The sequence below is a fragment of the Belonocnema kinseyi genome, chromosome 4 (genome assembly GCF_010883055.1).
Source record: "Belonocnema kinseyi isolate 2016_QV_RU_SX_M_011 chromosome 4, B_treatae_v1, whole genome shotgun sequence".
Classification (NCBI taxonomy): Eukaryota; Metazoa; Arthropoda; class Insecta; order Hymenoptera; family Cynipidae; genus Belonocnema; species Belonocnema kinseyi.
Genome location: NC_046660.1, coordinates 112,005,076 through 112,023,355, shown reverse-complemented (window position 1 = coordinate 112,023,355; position 18,280 = coordinate 112,005,076). Strand labels below are relative to the sequence as shown.

At 33.4% G+C, this 18,280-nt stretch overlaps 1 protein-coding gene across 1 annotated transcript; it reads right to left on the bottom strand.

Moving 5' to 3' along the window:
• Positions 1 to 1,094: 1,094 nt before the first annotated feature.
• On the bottom strand, positions 1,095 to 18,280 carry LOC117170639 (CD109 antigen). The gene is made up of 8 exons (XM_033357544.1): positions 17,975 to 18,280; positions 12,149 to 12,616; positions 10,701 to 11,594; positions 9,599 to 10,617; positions 7,091 to 9,237; positions 6,790 to 6,983; positions 6,420 to 6,700; positions 1,095 to 3,863 (listed from the first exon to the last, which is right to left on the bottom strand). Exons 2-8 carry the CDS (start codon positions 12,610 to 12,612, stop codon positions 3,661 to 3,663), a joined length of 5,202 nt encoding a protein of 1,733 aa, XP_033213435.1. The 5' UTR covers positions 12,613 to 12,616; positions 17,975 to 18,280; the 3' UTR covers positions 1,095 to 3,660.

Below are 18,280 nucleotides of genomic sequence, written 5' to 3'. Positions count from 1 at the left end.
GTCAGGCGGCCTTCAATGTTTACGTTTCTGTCCCCCCGAAAACAGTCCAAGGTCATTTGAAGGCAACCCCCGTCACTTGACTGAAAGTGAGAGTTTGGTCTATATACATTCTACGTACTGCTTTAAAAATAAAATTTTCAACAAATTAATTACTTTTCTTTCATTTCCTGATAGGAATAGCCGTATAAATATACATTAATAAATAAAAACCCAAAATGTGCCAGCGATATGCGACGCATATGAGACGCGCGTTTTGATTGTCATAACGTGCCTGCAATATGCACATCAATTGATGACGTGCATGTCTCATCAGGTGAGATGACACATTGTGCGAACTGATCCGCGCACATACGTGCAATGGGATCGAACAACTTTACGTTGCTTTCAATAAGTTTTAAGACAATTTTATGTCAAATTGATGTATACTAGTAATCCTCTCTAGGGAGAGTATCCATACTTTAACAGCCACCACTCGATTAGGACCAATCGGAATTAGACGAGTACCATAAGTGCACTCAAACCACTCAAACTAGAAAATAACATAACATTTTAGTTTCGGCTTTCTCCGGTTCCCTCGGGTGGGTGGCCACTCTGGAAATAATTGATGAGAGCTTTTATTGTTTTCAAAATATTTCAATTATTCCAATCCATCAAACGAATCTGTATTGGGCCTTCATAATTTAAATTTGTTCAGACCCGGTTAATTTGTTTGGCGAAAATACTTGAAATCGAAACAATGCATTAATATAGATCGTTATAAATGGATGCTGAAAGCCTTTGGAAACTAAAAAAAAAAAGAATTTTTCGCCGTATGCCGTCAATACATAAATAGGCATACTTTTATGTAAACACTTATTAAATAATGACGTGACTCGCAATATTATTCATGTTAGTAATCGGGGAAATATGAAAAAAAGGTCATTTTTATAATTTGTTTCAAGGTTTCATTTTTCCCACGACTTTCTTCATAAACGCATTGACAATGCTGAAAATAAATTTTTCAAATAAGTATACTTTTCAGAAAATGGTATCACATACATTAATTAACAAATATGCTGCATAAGAGGCTTTGGATGAAATCAATTAATAATTAATTTCTTATTGCTACCATTTATTTGTACAAATGTTATAAAACTTCAAAACACGTTTAACGATCGTTAAATGTTATTTTTCTTCGCTTCGTACAATGAGATGAATTGTGCCAGCAAGCAGTATATAAAATAATTATTAGTATGTAAACAAATCTCGAATTTTGAAGAACGAAAAATCTCTGTATACAAACAAAATTTTTCTATATATTAATATACAGAAGTAAATGATCGTTAATTAGCCAAACCTATTTATTATAATTAAATTACTGAAGACAACACATGAAAAGTTTCAAATGTACGCATACCTTTTTAAAATTAAAATCAAGAGTAAAAAAAGTACCCTTTGGAAAATTCTAATCATCAAAAATCCAATGACTTTCGATTATTTTTCTTACGATAAAAATCAGACGGCCGTAACGTTATTCGGCAATAAGTGAACTGTACAGGTTAATTTATATGTATAGGTTAACATTATATGCTGTACAAACAGGCAGTAACTTATTTCAAGAATCTTGAAACTTATTGAGATTCACGAGTATGTAACGTTTTTCAAAAAGAAAAAAGAAAACATACAAAAAGGAATCTACTCTACGATTGTGCATGAATTATTGTAAAATGTACATATATTTGTCGCTATAAAAATATAAATCGACGATTATACGGTAAATAAAACTATGATTTACTCGCGAGACATATTTTAGTTTGGACGGCTTTCTAAAAATTAGGTCAACTGAAGGAGCTTTGAGAATAAAATACACATTCTGGAGAGTCGGAATTAATTGACATTTGTACTATTACATTATTAATAAAGTCTTAAGATAACTCTACATAAAGTCTCGTTAAATTTAATATAATATGTCGCAGCGGATTAGGAAAATCAAGGTTTTGGCTAAAAACCAAGGGAATAAACTAAACGCGGAAGTTTAGGAAAATCCTCCATTAAGCTATCACCTTTTCTCTAAATCCGTAGTTTATTCAGAAATACATTTTACTAGCTACTAGTAAAAAAGTACTACTAGTAAAAAAGATTTAGATGGAAACTTAAAAATCGCCGATAAAATTTTTGTAAACGTATTTTTGTATTTGATACTTAAGTTACGTATTCTTCAATGTGTCAGAATTGTGGTAAATAATATGCAGCCAGCTTTAAAATATTTAATACAAAGTTGTTATTCAACCAATTTATGAATCATCTAATGAAACATTTTCCTAAACTCCCACGTTTAGCTAATGACCTTGGTTCATAGCCAAACCCCTACTTTTCCTAATTAGCTAGGACATAAAAACGAATCAAACTCATTAAGAAACTCATTTCATTGTAAGGCAGCTCCACTAACTACACCTAATCAAATATTTCTATTAAGTTATCTGACTTGCGAGATTAAGTTTGGACGGACATTTTTCAAAAATATTCTTCTGGTACATAAACATTAAATTACATTTGATCAATTTAAAAGTATTTATCCAAATGATATCTTAAGCTAAAATGAAAACTAAGATTGCCCAGTATTTTGTACTCAATTCTAAAATAAGAAATAGTAAAAAATTCAAGCTTTGGTTTTCTAATATGAGGTTAATTTTAGTTTTACAAAAATAGACAACATGAATATTTTGAAGTCTCATAAATCAATTCAATTTTTAACAATTTAAGGAGACATACGAAATGAATTCACGAAAATTCGCAAAAAGATTTTTAAAAGCACTATAAATGAAAGGCCTTTAAGGTCTATCGAAGTATCTCGAAGAAGCAAATGCCAAGATTAAAGACGTTTCGCATTGGACGGTATCAGATAACGACTTTGTGCTTCATACGAATAGACTTTCAACTTGTGTCGTTTGTACTCGAGTTTATTTCTCGCCTCTTGAAGCAAATTAAATGCCCTGATCTAGGAGTCGAGAATTTAAACGCAGACAGTTAAAATATTTATATACCTTGCATAAAAAGTAAGGTTCATAACATTAAGGCACAGTTGTACAATTTCGAAGACTAAGACTCCTTTTCTTCTAAATATAATAATAATCTAATAATTAATAACAATAGTCTCGAATTTTTCTCTAGAATTTCTGTAGAGACATGATTGTACGGAAGAAAAAGTCGATGTGGAGAGTCGTAATTACATTACAATTAATACTCATTCACTTTATGTGAAAAAATATATATTTATAATATATCACATTCGCTCCTTTCCTTCTAATAATCTCTCAAGATCATATACTCATGTACGGACATTTTAGTAATTAATTTAAAGTTTCAGTATTTAATTTAACAAAAAAAAAAGAAAATAGCAATTGTTAACAGTTCTCTGAGCCTTTTCAAGGCACCGATTATATACATATATTTTATTTTTAAGATGAATTTTGAGATAAAAAGGCTATTAAGAATGTACAAAAATACTGTAGAATCGCTCTTCCTTAGGAGTATTTATAACTTTAATCAAAAAGGATGATTAGTTTTTGTTTTCCAAGTATTATGTATATTGTAGCTCTGTTTTTGATACGGTATGTTTTCGCAAAACGAACTTTTTGCGCAATTTAAAGTTATATTCTTCTAAAAGTTAAAAAAAAAGTTTTAACCTGCGCTAAACTCTTGCGATCTAAAATACCTGGTGAGGATAACGATGAGAGATGCAAAGATAGTGAAGAAACTGGGTGATGTTAGAATTGCTGCAAAGTTGTAAATCGGACAATATGGACACTGTGAACTACCACAAACTTCGCAAATGTTGAGAATGTAGGTTGGAAGCGAGTCAAATATCGTCTCGTTGAAACGCTCTGAAATTAAATTAATTTAAATTAAATTTAACAGCTTTTCAGCTTTGTAACAATTTCATCACGTTCATTAAGAAACAAAATTAAAAGTTTTAAAGTGATAATTTTCTGACATCGAAGTTATTAAACGAAAAAATAAGGACACATTAAATGCAGCAACTTTAAGTTCAAATGTTCCATAATAAGCAAGTACAAATTAGAACCATTCCAATTTTAAGAAGTTTAATTCTGAACCGTCTTTAAAATTATACACTATTTGAAAATAAGACATTAACATTTATATATATTCAAATCTTCAAACTTAAATCAATTCGAATTCAAAGCCTGCAAAATTGGACAAAAAATTATTTTATTTTAGATTAAGAGCCATTGAAATTGAACAGACTTCATTCTTTAGCTCTCAAACTAAAGAAATTGTATTTTTAATCATTCAAAATTTTAAAACTTTAAATATTTCAAATTTAATATTTACACACTCAAAGCGTTAATATTTGAAGAGCTTTTTTATTTGAAACGCTTAAAATTGCACGATATCAAATTAGAAGCATTTCAATTGTATAGTTTAAAATTTAAAAACTTCAGAATGGAATAATTTAAAATTTAATACCGACAAACTGAACAATTAGGGAGTGTACATTTTTTAATTTTTAACGTTCCGGATGAGAATGACATTTGGATGAGGATCGTAAATAAACTTTTAGACTGAACAAAAAAAGTTTTCTATGATAGGTTTCCAAATACACCAATAAAATTATACATAGAAGCATGTGTTCCCCAAGAACTCTTCATTGGAAATCCCTTCTAATTTTTCTTTTTCTAGAAAAAGAAATTCTATATTTTCTTTCAAATCGGTCAACATTAACTTGTCTAGAGAAATGTTCAAGGAATAATTTCTACTCAATAAATTTTAATATTAAACTACCCAAACCCTTGTACTGTGCCCGGAAAATGTCCCAAAATATGCGAAACAGCAGTTTTATCTCAAATTTATGCTAATGACGATATTTTTGGGAATTTTTCTTCTGTAAATAGTGAAAAGTAATTATTTTCTGAAATTGATGATACAATTAACGAATGTTGCGATATATATTTGTTTAATGATATCTGGCAATTATTTAAAGAATCTTCATTTTTTTAAAGAATTTGTTCGCTGTAGATCTTCAGAAGTTATTATATACTTATACCCTATTGTTCTTAACAATAACCATTTTTTAAAACGATTTTGTTTAAGTTAAAAAATGGATGGTTGTTTTCTCAGATCGATTCCGCCTATATCTCCTATGGAAAGAAGCAAGTGATTTAAATTGTTTAATGAATTGCAAACTTTCTTTCACATACGAATTTCACTCTTACCAATCATTAACTGCGTCATTCATTCCAGAATATACTAAATTTTGCTGATTTGACGGGAAAAAAATTATACGAACATAAATTGTTTGAAGAATTGCAAAATATGTTAAACAAAAAATATTGTAACTTTTCATGATTTGCTTGAAAACCAATAATTGTTTAAGCAAATAATAATTATTTAAACAATACAAAGTTAGTTTAAAAACATTCGTAAACTTTTCACTAATCTCATAAAAGTAACTAACATTGAAAAAATAAATACGTAATTTGCATTTTTGGGGGACTTTTTAAGAAGTGACTAAATTTTAATTTGTTAAATGTTAATAACAAGTACTTTTTCCCATTGTTTCGAAAACCGAACCTTTCCCATTTAAACCCATAAGTTAATTTAAGAAGTCCAGGGAGGGGGGGGGGGGGTAACGTTGACAGATTTGAAGAACATAGGGAATCTCTTTTTCCAAAAAATGAAAAAATTGGGGGGATCTATCATCCAAAATAGAAAGTAGATTTTTTGGACCACCCTAATATTTCACTCTATCCTAGAAGGCAAGAGACAAGGTATTAAGCATCCTATCGTCAATATATCGAGTAAATACGGTTTTACTATCTCTGTGACTCATTAGTGAGATAAGGAGAACGCAGCCTGTCATCGGCAGAAACCTATAGTCGAACCTTTCCACAAATTAGGTATTTTCACTTGAATCACCATCTAATTTCACTTCGTTAATTGCTGAGAGGAAAACAATGGACCAAATGCATAGGATTCGGACCATTTTTGCCCTATTTTGCTAATATCTTTGTAAAAACTAATTTTTTCTATAAAGTGTATCAGAAAAATAGTTTTTATTTTTGAATTACTATTTAATAAAAGAATAAAATGATAATAATTAATGGATAATAGATTAAATAATAATTACGATGATATTACACAAAGCAAGTTTTGTCCCATGCACTAAGTCCATTGATTTTCCGGTTTTCTCCTCAGCACTCAAAGAAGTGAAGTCAGCTGGTGGTTGAAGCTAAAATACCTAATAATAACCTTCAAGTCAAAAGGGATAGGTTGCCCTCCGCAATTCTATGTCTCTTTCAAATAGGGATTCGCTGTTTTCCCATTAATATGAGTCGGCAATCCATTATTTATATTTTCCAATGATTTAGTGAAAAAATTACAAATCTGAAGTACTTTTTATACGATTTTTGTATACATACCAGGTGCATAATAATCATAGACTCTGATAGGAAGATACCGAGACATATTCGCTACTGGGAACCATCTTTCTAAAGTAAATTCCACACAGGTTTCTTCTTCATCAAGATAGTCAAAGTAGAAAAGCACCTTTTGCTCAAGGAAACGAGCTCTTTGGAGATTTCGAATACGTCTTGAACGGATATATCTATCCAGGTTCTGTTGTTGAATTATATATCCAGTTGGTACAGCCACATCCAGAACCGCCATTCCTGAGCGCATGGACTCGTTCGTATTTATCCACCTATGAAAGTTTAAGCATATTTTAACTGATTTAATACCAAAAATTAATATACTAATAATTATTCATTCAGAGCGATAACAAATATTCACCTCTGACAACTGGTGTAAGATATGTGAGACTGATTTCTTCCATGGAAATTGGCTCTGGTTCGTAAATCGAAGGCTTTCACTGGTGGCATAGTTTGGAACTTTTGGATATCGACGTTATATTGAACAGACATTTGTAAGATTGCATATCCTGCTCCATTTGCTTGTACCTTCACAGTTCCCCATGCTTCTGGTATCTGAAAATAAATAAGTTTCCACATTTTAAGTTAAAATTGTCTTTTTATAAATAATTCGAGTATTTTTAAATTATTAATCAAAGTCAATGAAATCAAAAGATTATCACCTCAACCGACTGAAGTGTCGCCAGGTTCTTCCTATCAACATGAAGCACTTTCGTCTGCCCGGGCAAAGAGGTAGCCTCAATTGTAACACTCAGTTCCGAAACCTCTCTCAATCTCTGCGTTTGTGTATAGTGCATCAAAGCTTTCATCGCCCAAGCAGTGTCTCTCGTAGTAGCCCAGCCTCCATTCGTCAATCTCTGCGTATTCAACCACCTAACAATTGGCTGAATCAAAAATACCTGTTGCCTAGCTGTATACAGCAACAACGCATAGGCCGTGGTCTCAATATTTTCCGAATCGTATTTATAAGGCAGACGAGGCAGCAAAAACGGTTTCTGATTTTCAATCTTATAAGGTGGTTGCGGTATAGCTTCTCTTCCCCAGTACATCAGATCCCCTTCAATCCTCGAGTGTCTATTCAAAATCTCAAACGCAAACTCCTGTCTACTCGATGCCTTTTCTTGCAGGGCATAAGCCACTACCGCAATCTCATAAGGTTGCCCATAATTCTCCAGATACGACAGTTTCGTTTCCAGCCACTTGGCGGCATTCTCAGCAGCCAGAGAAACTCTTGTTCCCAGACCATGCGGAAGGTCTTTAACACTTGCCAAAGTTATCAGTACGTGCGCTGTGAGCGAAATATTTCTGTACCGATTAATGCCTCCCTCGTGATAAGTTGTATTCATCTTTCTATCTGGTAGCCAACTGACTTCATAAAAAGACCCCTCTTCCGTCTGGTGCTGCAGCAACCACATTACAGACTTTGAAATCACTTCAGGATCAATATACAAATAATTTTCGTACTCGTAATTACTCGCAGCTTCTTGGAAAACATAAACAGTGTAGGCAGTGAGCCAAACGCTGGGAGAAGACTGATTCCAGTCACTGCGGAAAAGACTGAAGGAACCATCCGGATTCATGAAGGAAATCTGCTTCTGGTACATGATGTTCATGTAGTGAAAGCTGATTTTCTCCTGGGTTCTGTTTCTTAGATTAACAGCTCTCATATGCAGGGTTGTGTACAAATGAGCTGCGAAATTGAACATGTTCTGCTCGGCACAGTCCATCGGTAAATTAATCAAACTCGTTGCATTCACGGGCATTGTGGGGAAGATGGGTCCGACCACATCGCCCACGACGCTGATTGTGGCTTTGTTGGAACCAAAGACATAGTAACGTTCCTCCTGATAAGGGATAATTGGTGTCTCGGTGATGTTGACGTGCATGTACTGGAAAACGTAGGCTCTGTTACTAAGATCTAGAAGGACAGATTCGTGACGATACTGTGGAAGTCCGTCTGCTTCGACGAAGAGGGTCCGCGTGACAGAGTCGCTGCCGATGAGAGCGTTGGCGTAGATGTGGACTTTTATCTCTCCGAGTCGAATGGGCACGATAGGAAGGTAGACGATGGCAACATCTTGTGCCTTGATCCAGATGAAGAACTGATGCTCACCAAAAGAGGTGCGCGGTTTGTAGGATTGGACGAATCCATTTTCTTCGACGTGAACGAATTTATAGTCCTTCGAACCAGTCAAGACTACAGTGGCTTCGATGTTATTTTCCAGGTAGTTAAACACAGAAACCCTTACGCCAATTTGTTCTCCCTGTTTGCTGCGGGTGGGCATTTCAACGTTGATGAAGAATGGAAGAATGCCAATGTATTCTAGAGCCTTTGGCAACATTCCGAATCCAACACTGGGACTGACACTGAAAGCAGTGACCATCCAGTGGACGGGACGCCGGGGAACGTCGATGTTGAAGACTTGGCGACCGTGGGGTCCGATGTTTACGTCCTTCCAGAGCCATACGTTGTCGTATTGACGTTGGATGCGATTGAAGCGGAATTTTCGGAATTCGGTGATGTCCGTCAAGTTTCCTGCGCTGCAACGAGTCTCGTCGGTTCCATCTTCGCAGTCGAAGGTGCCGTCGCATTTCTTTTCTAGGCGGTAACAGCGTCCGTTTAGGCATTCACCGAAGCCGAGAGTGCGATTACAAATTTCTGGTTTGCGAAAAATAATCGCATCTGTGAAGACAACGAGGCCGATGTATTCGAAGGTACGGTTGACGTCTATTCCGAAACTGGAGGAAGGGAAGTAGACAACCTCATCTGGATCTCCGTCGTGGAAAAGCCAGGTGTGGGAGTGAGTGCCTATTAAAAAGAAGGATAATCAAGTTTTATTTTATGAAATTCGCTGACTAAACTCATTAAAACAAGGAGTGCGTAGTATCATCTACCCAATATACTTTTTGAGTTGGCCCCTCGTTTCAGTAGACATACGCGGAAAACAGCAGGCAGGTTTATAGTAGTTAGTTTAGACAAACAACGCCAGAGTGGTCGTTTAAGACGTGCACTCTGAGAAAGATGCTTTAAAAATGGAGATATCGAATTTGAAATTTGATCTAACAATTATCTCAATTAAAAAAAATTTGAATACATATTATAATAAAAAGAAAGTATTGTTCATAATTTGTTTACATTTTCAAAAGAATGCGAGAAGCAAAAGGCTTACCGTTAGTTTCTTCGTCGAAGTGGGCCATTTTCGAAATGACGTTTGCGTAGGTCAATTCGTTTCCAGCTTGCATAGTGTAAAACGATCTATCAATTCCAGAAAGAGCTACGTAAGCACCAGGTTCTCCATAGATAGCGACTTCTACATTTTCTCCAGTTCTCGCCTTTCTATTGTTAATAAAAACGGTAAAGTTGTTTCTCGAGATACCATTAACAGGGAAGGTCAACGAATCCGCTATCACTTCACCATAACGACCAACATAGTAGACGACTGCCGTGGCTACTGGAGCCATTTCTGGACTTAAGGGAACCGCGAAGGTCCTTATATTATGTTGCATATTGTCCTGTCCATTCAAGAGAATAATTCCTTTTGACATTATGATGTAATTGAACGTATCTATGTAGAAATTCGTCTGCACGTGAAGCACCAGGTACTCTCCAACTTTCGGCTTATCAGTGGATGTCGAAACCTTGATATGTTTCTGATTGGGTGACTCGTGAGCCAAAAGCAAAAGTTCCGTATGTGCTGAATGTCCTTCTCCGTCTGTGAGAGTTGCATACACTTTCATGGAAATCACGTCGTTCAGAATTTGTTGCGCTCGCTGAGGACTATCACTGAGACCAAGTTCCTTTCGTAAGTCTACCTTCATGGACCAAATTGCACCATTTTCAGCTGATGGTTGTAGGAATCTGTTGTCGAGGGATCTACGACCACTTGTTCTCATTTCAACGTCTGCACGAATATCCATTCTGGCACCCCAAAGTTGACTTGGTCGCAGAGCCGAACCATCGTGGAAGGAAGCAACAAGGTTCAAGGAAAAGGGCATGGCGGGCTTGAAAATCTGTGGTGAACCACCAAAGAAGTTAACTTTGACGCTAGAATTATAAATTCGGGCTGAAGAGTAGCCGACTATGATTTCTTCTAAAAATCTCTCTCCTACTGTTGCTGTTACTACTATTTCCATTCCCTCGACGCCCGAGGCGGAGGGCGTCAGCAGATCTCTCATGGGGTATCTGAAACTAAAGTTCAAGAGGGATGTTAGATTTTGGGATATTTTTTGCCACTTGTCCATTAGAGAACATTTCAATTTATATATATTTACCTGTATGTACCGTTGAAGAATCTGAGAACAGGCATCCGATGTCCGACATCGTCATAGTAATTACGCTGAACTTTGAACCATGAAGGATACTGTTCATCAAAATCGAAATACCTCTCTTGAACATCAAATTGCTGTGACGCAGTGCTAGCGTAGTTTCTATTCAGCGGCCTGAGACTGGCTTTCAAAGTGAGATTCCCCCTGACTGATGCACCGGAGGTGTAATTCGCCTGTACAATTCCATAAATATATGGATCAGTGTCGAAAAAGAAAGCTGGCATTGTCACGTTGACTTCAAATCGTGTCTGATAGTATTCTTCTACGAAAAAAGTTTTCTCCTCAACTTGACCCTGCGCAATTACTTGAATTGACCAATTTCCAAAAACAGGTTGATCGGATAGCTCGTAAGATAAGGAGACTGTTCCCAAGTTACTCTGTCGACTCAACCATCGTCGCATAATTCTTCTCTGAGGATCAAGTATATAGACATCAACGGGGTTGTTGAAAGCTTTTAATTCTGTATTTATCGGTATCGTTCGGAAACGAACTGTTTGTCCCTGCATGTAGACAGGCTTGTCCATTTGAATAAATATCGTCATCGATCTTTGAGAAAATATCAGTCGAGTTTCATTCAAAAATGCTTGACCACCTGTCAACGTATTATATAATCCTTCCACGCGAAGCTTGTAATCACCTTTTACAGAAGTAGATGGAACTCTTAGCATCAATGTTTCGGGAATACCTTCTTTTACTTCCTGGTGATCCGCTGATAGTTCTACACCATTTCTTTGAATCGAAGTTCGAACCATCATTGGCAGAGGACTGTGCAGTACGTTCACTGCAACTCGATAGACTTGTCCCGGTCTTACCATTCGGGAGGCAACAATGAAGTAGGTTCTGTAAATTTCAACCAATATTTTAGAAAACAATTTGTATGATTTATCGCGGTTCTTCGGGGAGCTGGTGTCATTTTTAGATGGCAGTTGCTCCCAGTGGGACCCTGCGGTGGTTATTTTCTTAACTACACAACTATATATCATAGTCAGTACAAAAGAATCATGAGCAGGAAAAAGTCACCTTTTAATTATACTTACAAGAATTTCTTTATTTAAAACATATAATAATTATTTATAAAAAAAAAACATTATTTTTGAACGCGGATTCATTTATTCATTTCATTTTTCATCAACTTCTTAAAACTGATGGGATTTTCATGAATGATATAATAGATTTTCCCCAGAAAGTTTCTTCATAAAACCTTGACTAGACCCAATTATTGAAAGTAATTTTAAAAAATGATTATTAATAAATATCTGTACTTTATAAAAATATTAATTTTCGAAAATAGAAACATTTTTAAAATAAATAATTTTTATATGTGTAATACTTGCATTTTCAATAGCTTACTTTTTAACACGTGAAATTGTTTAAAATCGTTTTTTTTTACTTACGCCTCTCTGATGATGACATTATCTCCCTGAAATCCAGGACTCCTGAATCCTCCTCCATAATTGGGATTATTAGAATCTGATGTTACAGGATTTCTATTGTAACCGAACCCTGAACCTTGCTCTTGATTATTGCCACGATAATTCGAACCGGAATTTTGATCCTGAGTTACAGAGCCTCTGTAATTTTGGTCCCAGTCTTGACTTCCAGGTCTATAATTCGTTCCCGAATTTGAATCCCAGTCTTGACTTCCTGGCCTGTAATTTGTTCCCGAGTTTGATTCCCAGTCTTGACTATCCGGTCTGTTATTAAATCCCGAATTCGGGTCTCTTTCGTCATATCTGCCCCAGGGTTGGCGAGTTGATGTGTCGCCTTGATTGAATCGATCTTGAGGCCAATTTGATGTTTCAGAATACTGGCCATTCCCGGTTGTCAAAAATACTGCCAAAAACAGTAGGACCCACATTTTTCTGAAAAAGATCATGTTATAAGCAACCATTTTTCCAAAATACGCTTACTGAGTTTCAAACACCATTTTATATATTTAATTTTGTGTTATGCTTTACGTAATAAGAATTTGAATATGTTCATATCGACGCCTCCATTTCATACGAGTCGTGTATAGAAGAGGACTATATCCTGTGTATAAGTGTAAAGGGAATAATCGCATACACGCCGCTGCCAGCAGAGGTGATAAACTCGCATTGAATGGAGGTGTCAAATTGTCAATTTTATGGTCGATATTATTGAAATTTTACTTTTTATATTGCAAGCTATGAACAATAAAATGATAAATTAAAAATATAACAAAAAGTCATCCATATTTTTAGGATGAATAGCATAAATCTTGCAAACTTGAATTATTATAAAAAGGGCGTATTTAATAGTATTCTTTTAAAATAATATAGAAATATTCAATTATTGCTGTTCCCCTACTATAATAAGTGTCTTACTCGAAAATATACTGTTGCAACTACAGACAGTGACTGATAACATTTTTGTAACCAGAACAACAAATAAATCTTTGGCTGTTTCGTCCATTAGTTTTCCGAATCAAATTACATTTTTTCAAGACTGTCTTATTTCATTGTTATATCGAAAACTGTTTAAGATACCCAAGTAAAGTTTTAAAAAAATAGATTTAATTGTCGGGAACTGAAATTGATAATTTTTTATTCATTTTTCTACCTGCATATAATTCGAGACAAGTGTTCATAGAAAATTGTTTTCAAATACTTAATTTCAATCAATTTTATTTTGTTCGGAAAGTATAATTTGTTGTTTCTCAACTGGATCCTGAATTATTTTTTTAAGAAATTGATACGCAATGCATTTTTTTGTTCGATGGGCACAAGTACATGAATTACAGCATGAACGTTGGTAAGACATACAACTCTTTTACTTTCGGGAATATAAATAACTCACTGAATACTAACTCCCCAGTGGGGACTGGGACATACTACACACATCCTTCTTAGAATGTACCTCTATGTCATGTGACCTATCTTGTTTAGGATATCCTTTAGATTTTTTCATGTATTTAAAAGTTTAAAAGGTCCTTAAGACGCCCGTCAAAACATGTTTATAGGACAACTTTAGGACTTGCGTGCCCACTGATTCTTATTTAACCAGGAAAATTCAAATATTTGAGCATTGGAAGACAAGAGAATTTGTAAATTGACCACTCCCGAAACGACATCGATATAGATTTGAATTTTAATGGACAAATTCTAAATTTAAAAAATATGCTCGCTACGAGGGCATATTTTAATCGTACCCTACGCGCGCAAGTTTGAGCGCGCGTCTTTGAGGTACACATTCTCATCGTGATACTCACACTACGCGTTCGATTTTTGACAGACATTTGTAAATGTATATTTATTTTCTGAATTACTTCAAAATAAATAAAAACTACAATCCTTTCTTCACCAATTTTTCCTTATCTCGCGTTGTTATTCTAAAAATAATATTTTTGTTTCCATATTATTTTTTATAGATAAAAAAAATATCCTATGAGTCTTGTTATAGATTTTTCACGTATCTCGCGTATTTTGGCGTAATATTAGAATTTTCGATGTTTGCATATCGATTTCGATAAATAAATTAAAAACGAGTTCTGTTAAAAATTATACAAGGAAATTTTTAGGAATTTTTAAACGGTTAAAATCCTCCAAAAACTGTTCCCCATATTTTGCGTTGTTTATTGACTCGATATATAAATTTACGATTTTCTGCATACTACTTTCGAAAAATAAAAACAAAATGACGAAACCTATTGGAAAATGGTTAAAAGAAATTTAGTAGGATTATTCAAAAGCTGTCATTTTTCTGTAAGACTTAAAAAAGTGTGCCAAAATTCGATTACATCCGTTCATTTCTTGGATAGAGAATCTGTTTACAGCCGGACAGACAGACGTCATCGCCAAATTTCGAACAATTCTAATATTTTCTCAATCATAAACGATGAGAATATAAAAATGATAATTAATCGGTACCATACGTTGAAGCTTAAAAATTTATAATGCTTTTTTGATTAATTCACAGCTCTTGATACCTATTATTATTTTTTTTAATACAGACAGTTACCTCAATTGTTTAATTTAACATTTCTATCAGAATGTAAATTTAACTGAAATTATCTAAGTAAGTTATTACAAGAATGTAAGTTTTGTTTTTGATTTTATATTTTACGTATCACACGGAAACTTTTTAATTACAATTACTTCTTTTATTGCAATTAATTGTAAAATTCAGTGTAAACTATTAGGACCGAGGTAAAGATTATAACAATGTTTTTATCTCTTCTAGCTTTTGTTAGATGCTTTTATAATTGGAAACAGCTGCTTTCAACTTGTAGTAATGATTAAAGTTGTAAAGTTTAATGAAACTTTGGAAACATTCCAAAGTTTCAAATATTAAGGCGGGAAAATTAAAAATATTTTTAAAATACTACGAAGCATTAAATTCAAATACTTTTAATTATGTATTAACAAATACTAATATTTATGTGACATCAAGGTTAATATTACAATAGTATAATGTGAGGTAAACATTAATATAAATGAATATAAAGATATTGAATTCTATATCAACAAGATTCCATTACCGGGTCTAAAATGTTACTAGGTCAGATAAACTTTGTGTAGTCTGAAATCAAATATTGTGCAGTGGAAAATTAACTTTATGTTTCAAGCTAATATTTTTAAGGTATTAAACATAAATCCAAATTCCTATTTATTTATCGCAGGCTTCTCAGTCTTTCTTCTTTTCCACTTTATTCGCTTTGGAACCAGCACACAAACTCAAATTTTAATTGCAATTTTTTCACTTCGAACAGTGACTTCGTTAAAAACATGAACTGGACCTAATTATCAAAAAAAAAACATGTAATTTTAATATTTATGGAGCAAAATGAGGCAATTCAATTTTGAGATCGGGTCCTGGTTTCAGCGCCCTCAAGGACATGCGACACATACCGATTCCTACTTTACTGACATTTTTCTTTATCATACCAAATCTACACGAAATAAGATATCGAGCTGAAAGTTTGGAAAAATAAAGGAAATTGACCAAGGAACATTTATTTACTAATAAATTTGTACAAATGTAAAAAAATAAGTTTTTGGAAATTTTTTTTGTGTGTGAAAATTTATTAGTACACAAAAGTTCCTTAGTCCCTTTTCTTTACTTTCTAAAACTGCAAACTTTTAGCTCATTATATATCATTTCGTGTGGAATTGGTATAATCCAAAACAAAATCGGTAAGGTAGGAATCTCATTAGTGTCACATGCCTAAGAAAATCCAACTATTTTTTTATTAAAGTTCATTCTTCTTGGTTAAGAAGTTCGTTATTCTACTTTTGGTTAAGCATTCGTCATTTTTGGTTCAAAAGTTACTTATTTGTTTAAAAATGTAATTATTTTGTTGAAAATTTAACTGCTTTGTAAAACATTTGACATTTTAACTTTAAAATTCAACAATTCGGAAGATATTTTTTTACTTTCTTGACAACAAAATATTTGTTGAAAAATTCATCTCTTGATAGAAATCTAATCTTCTTTTGGTCAAAAATACAACTTTTTAGCTGTAAATTAGTTTCCTTTGGTTGAAGACCAAGTCATTTTTTTGAAAATTCGTCTTTTTGGATGAATTTAACCATTTCTGATCAATAATAAAAATATTTTTCTGTTGAAATACCAACTATTACATTTTTTATGACAATTCATCTTTTCTGGTTGAAATATCTACTATAACATTTTTTGTTTGGAAATCCATCTACTTGATTAAAAGTCGTTCAAAATCATTTTTTTTTTAGTTGAAAGTGAATTTTTTTATAGAAAATTTAACTATTCCAGTCAAAGATTTATAATGTAAGTTGAAAATGTCTCTGTCGACGTTTAATCTTTATTGGTTCAAATGCAACTGTATGGTTCTCCTTAACTTTAAATCAATTAAATGTATTACTAATATTAATCAGTGACTGAATTCCAGCCATAAATCAGCTATGTTTTAGTGATAAATCAATAAAACTTAGTAATTTGTCAGGGGAAACATATGATTTATAGCTAGAATACACACACTGATTAAAACTAAATAAAAATGATAACGAATTCAAATATACAGATTTGTAAATTTGATTTGGTTAAGTATAAGGATTGAAATATATTATTATAAATTCGTATTTTTTTGTTAAATGTAACTAGTTTCGATTAAAAATAAAGATATTTCTTTGTTTAAATATCAACTATTATATTTTTCGTTGAGAAATCATCTTGTTTTGTTAAAAATTCAACTTCTTAGATAAAAAATAAATTACTTTGTTAAAAATGCACATTTTTGTTGAAGATTCATAATTTTAGTTGGGAATGTAACTATTTAATTGAAAAATCCACTTTTTTTTAATTCGTCTTATTTTATAGTAGAAAACTAATTTTTTCGGTTGCAAATTGATCGCTTAGATTGAAAATTGGATTATTGGCTTAAAAATGCACCTATTTTGTAGGAAATGCGATATTTTTACTTGAAATGTTAGGAATTTAAAGATTTTCAAACTGGATAACATATATCGTGAAACTTGCGACATTCAATTTTTTGAATAGAAGTTTAAGTGGTTCATTAAAAAAAAAAAAAAATAATAATAATAATAACTAACCTTTAGAGGAAAACTATTGCAATCAACTGAATAGAAATATAGGCGTCTGTATTGTTAAAATGAATTTTAAAAGCTGGGTTTCGCTTTTTAATATATATTCATGTAATTTTCTTTTTATAAGAGAAAATTTGATGGTATAAAAAAATAAAAATTACACCAAAAGACATTTTTATTTAATAAAAATCTTCCATTGAACCAGAGAGCGAACTTTCCACTTGATTTAAAAAATATATTACAAACTACGTGTTTTGGAACAAAAACACGCAAGTAGTAGACTTGAAAATCCTGAACATTAATTTCCTAGGAATTTCATTTTAAAAAATTGATTTAAAATCCACTCCAAAAGTAAATATAGCGTTTTCTCACAAATGAATTTTAAGTAGCAGTCGCTGGAGTGATCTCACTCGATAAAATACCATGCCGCCGACGCCCTTAAGCTTCTATAATCTGTGATCTATACCGCGCTGGAGAATTGTTGATTCAACGCGATTCTTGTACTTCTCTTTAGCTTACGAAACTTTAAATTTGCAGAGATAAAATCGGGTGTCTTTAGGGGTAAACTGTGAATAGAATTCTCATCATTTTCTCGTTGATCAATGATTAATTATGACTCGTCCGCGTCGTGGCGAGCGGTCAACGCCCAAAATACCTGTATGTGGAGTTGGAGTTTCCTACCTGCTTGCACGATGGCGTTCGTTCTTTTGTGTGTCACATATATCACAACCTGAGATTTTCACCAGTCCCGTGAAAACGAAAAATGCACTTTTCCCGGGGGTGAAAACACTATTGGCCAAATTGACGAAAAATATCACTGGTGGAGGAACTGTTCATAATAAGAACGTTTTCCTCAACACCCGGGTCTCCCACTACTTGGTCTATACCGCACTATATCGTATACGCGACTGCCGCTAGAACTATACACTATATTACTCACACGCTTGCATTGTGCAACTTGAATTTGTAGCCTGTAGAGAGTAGAGA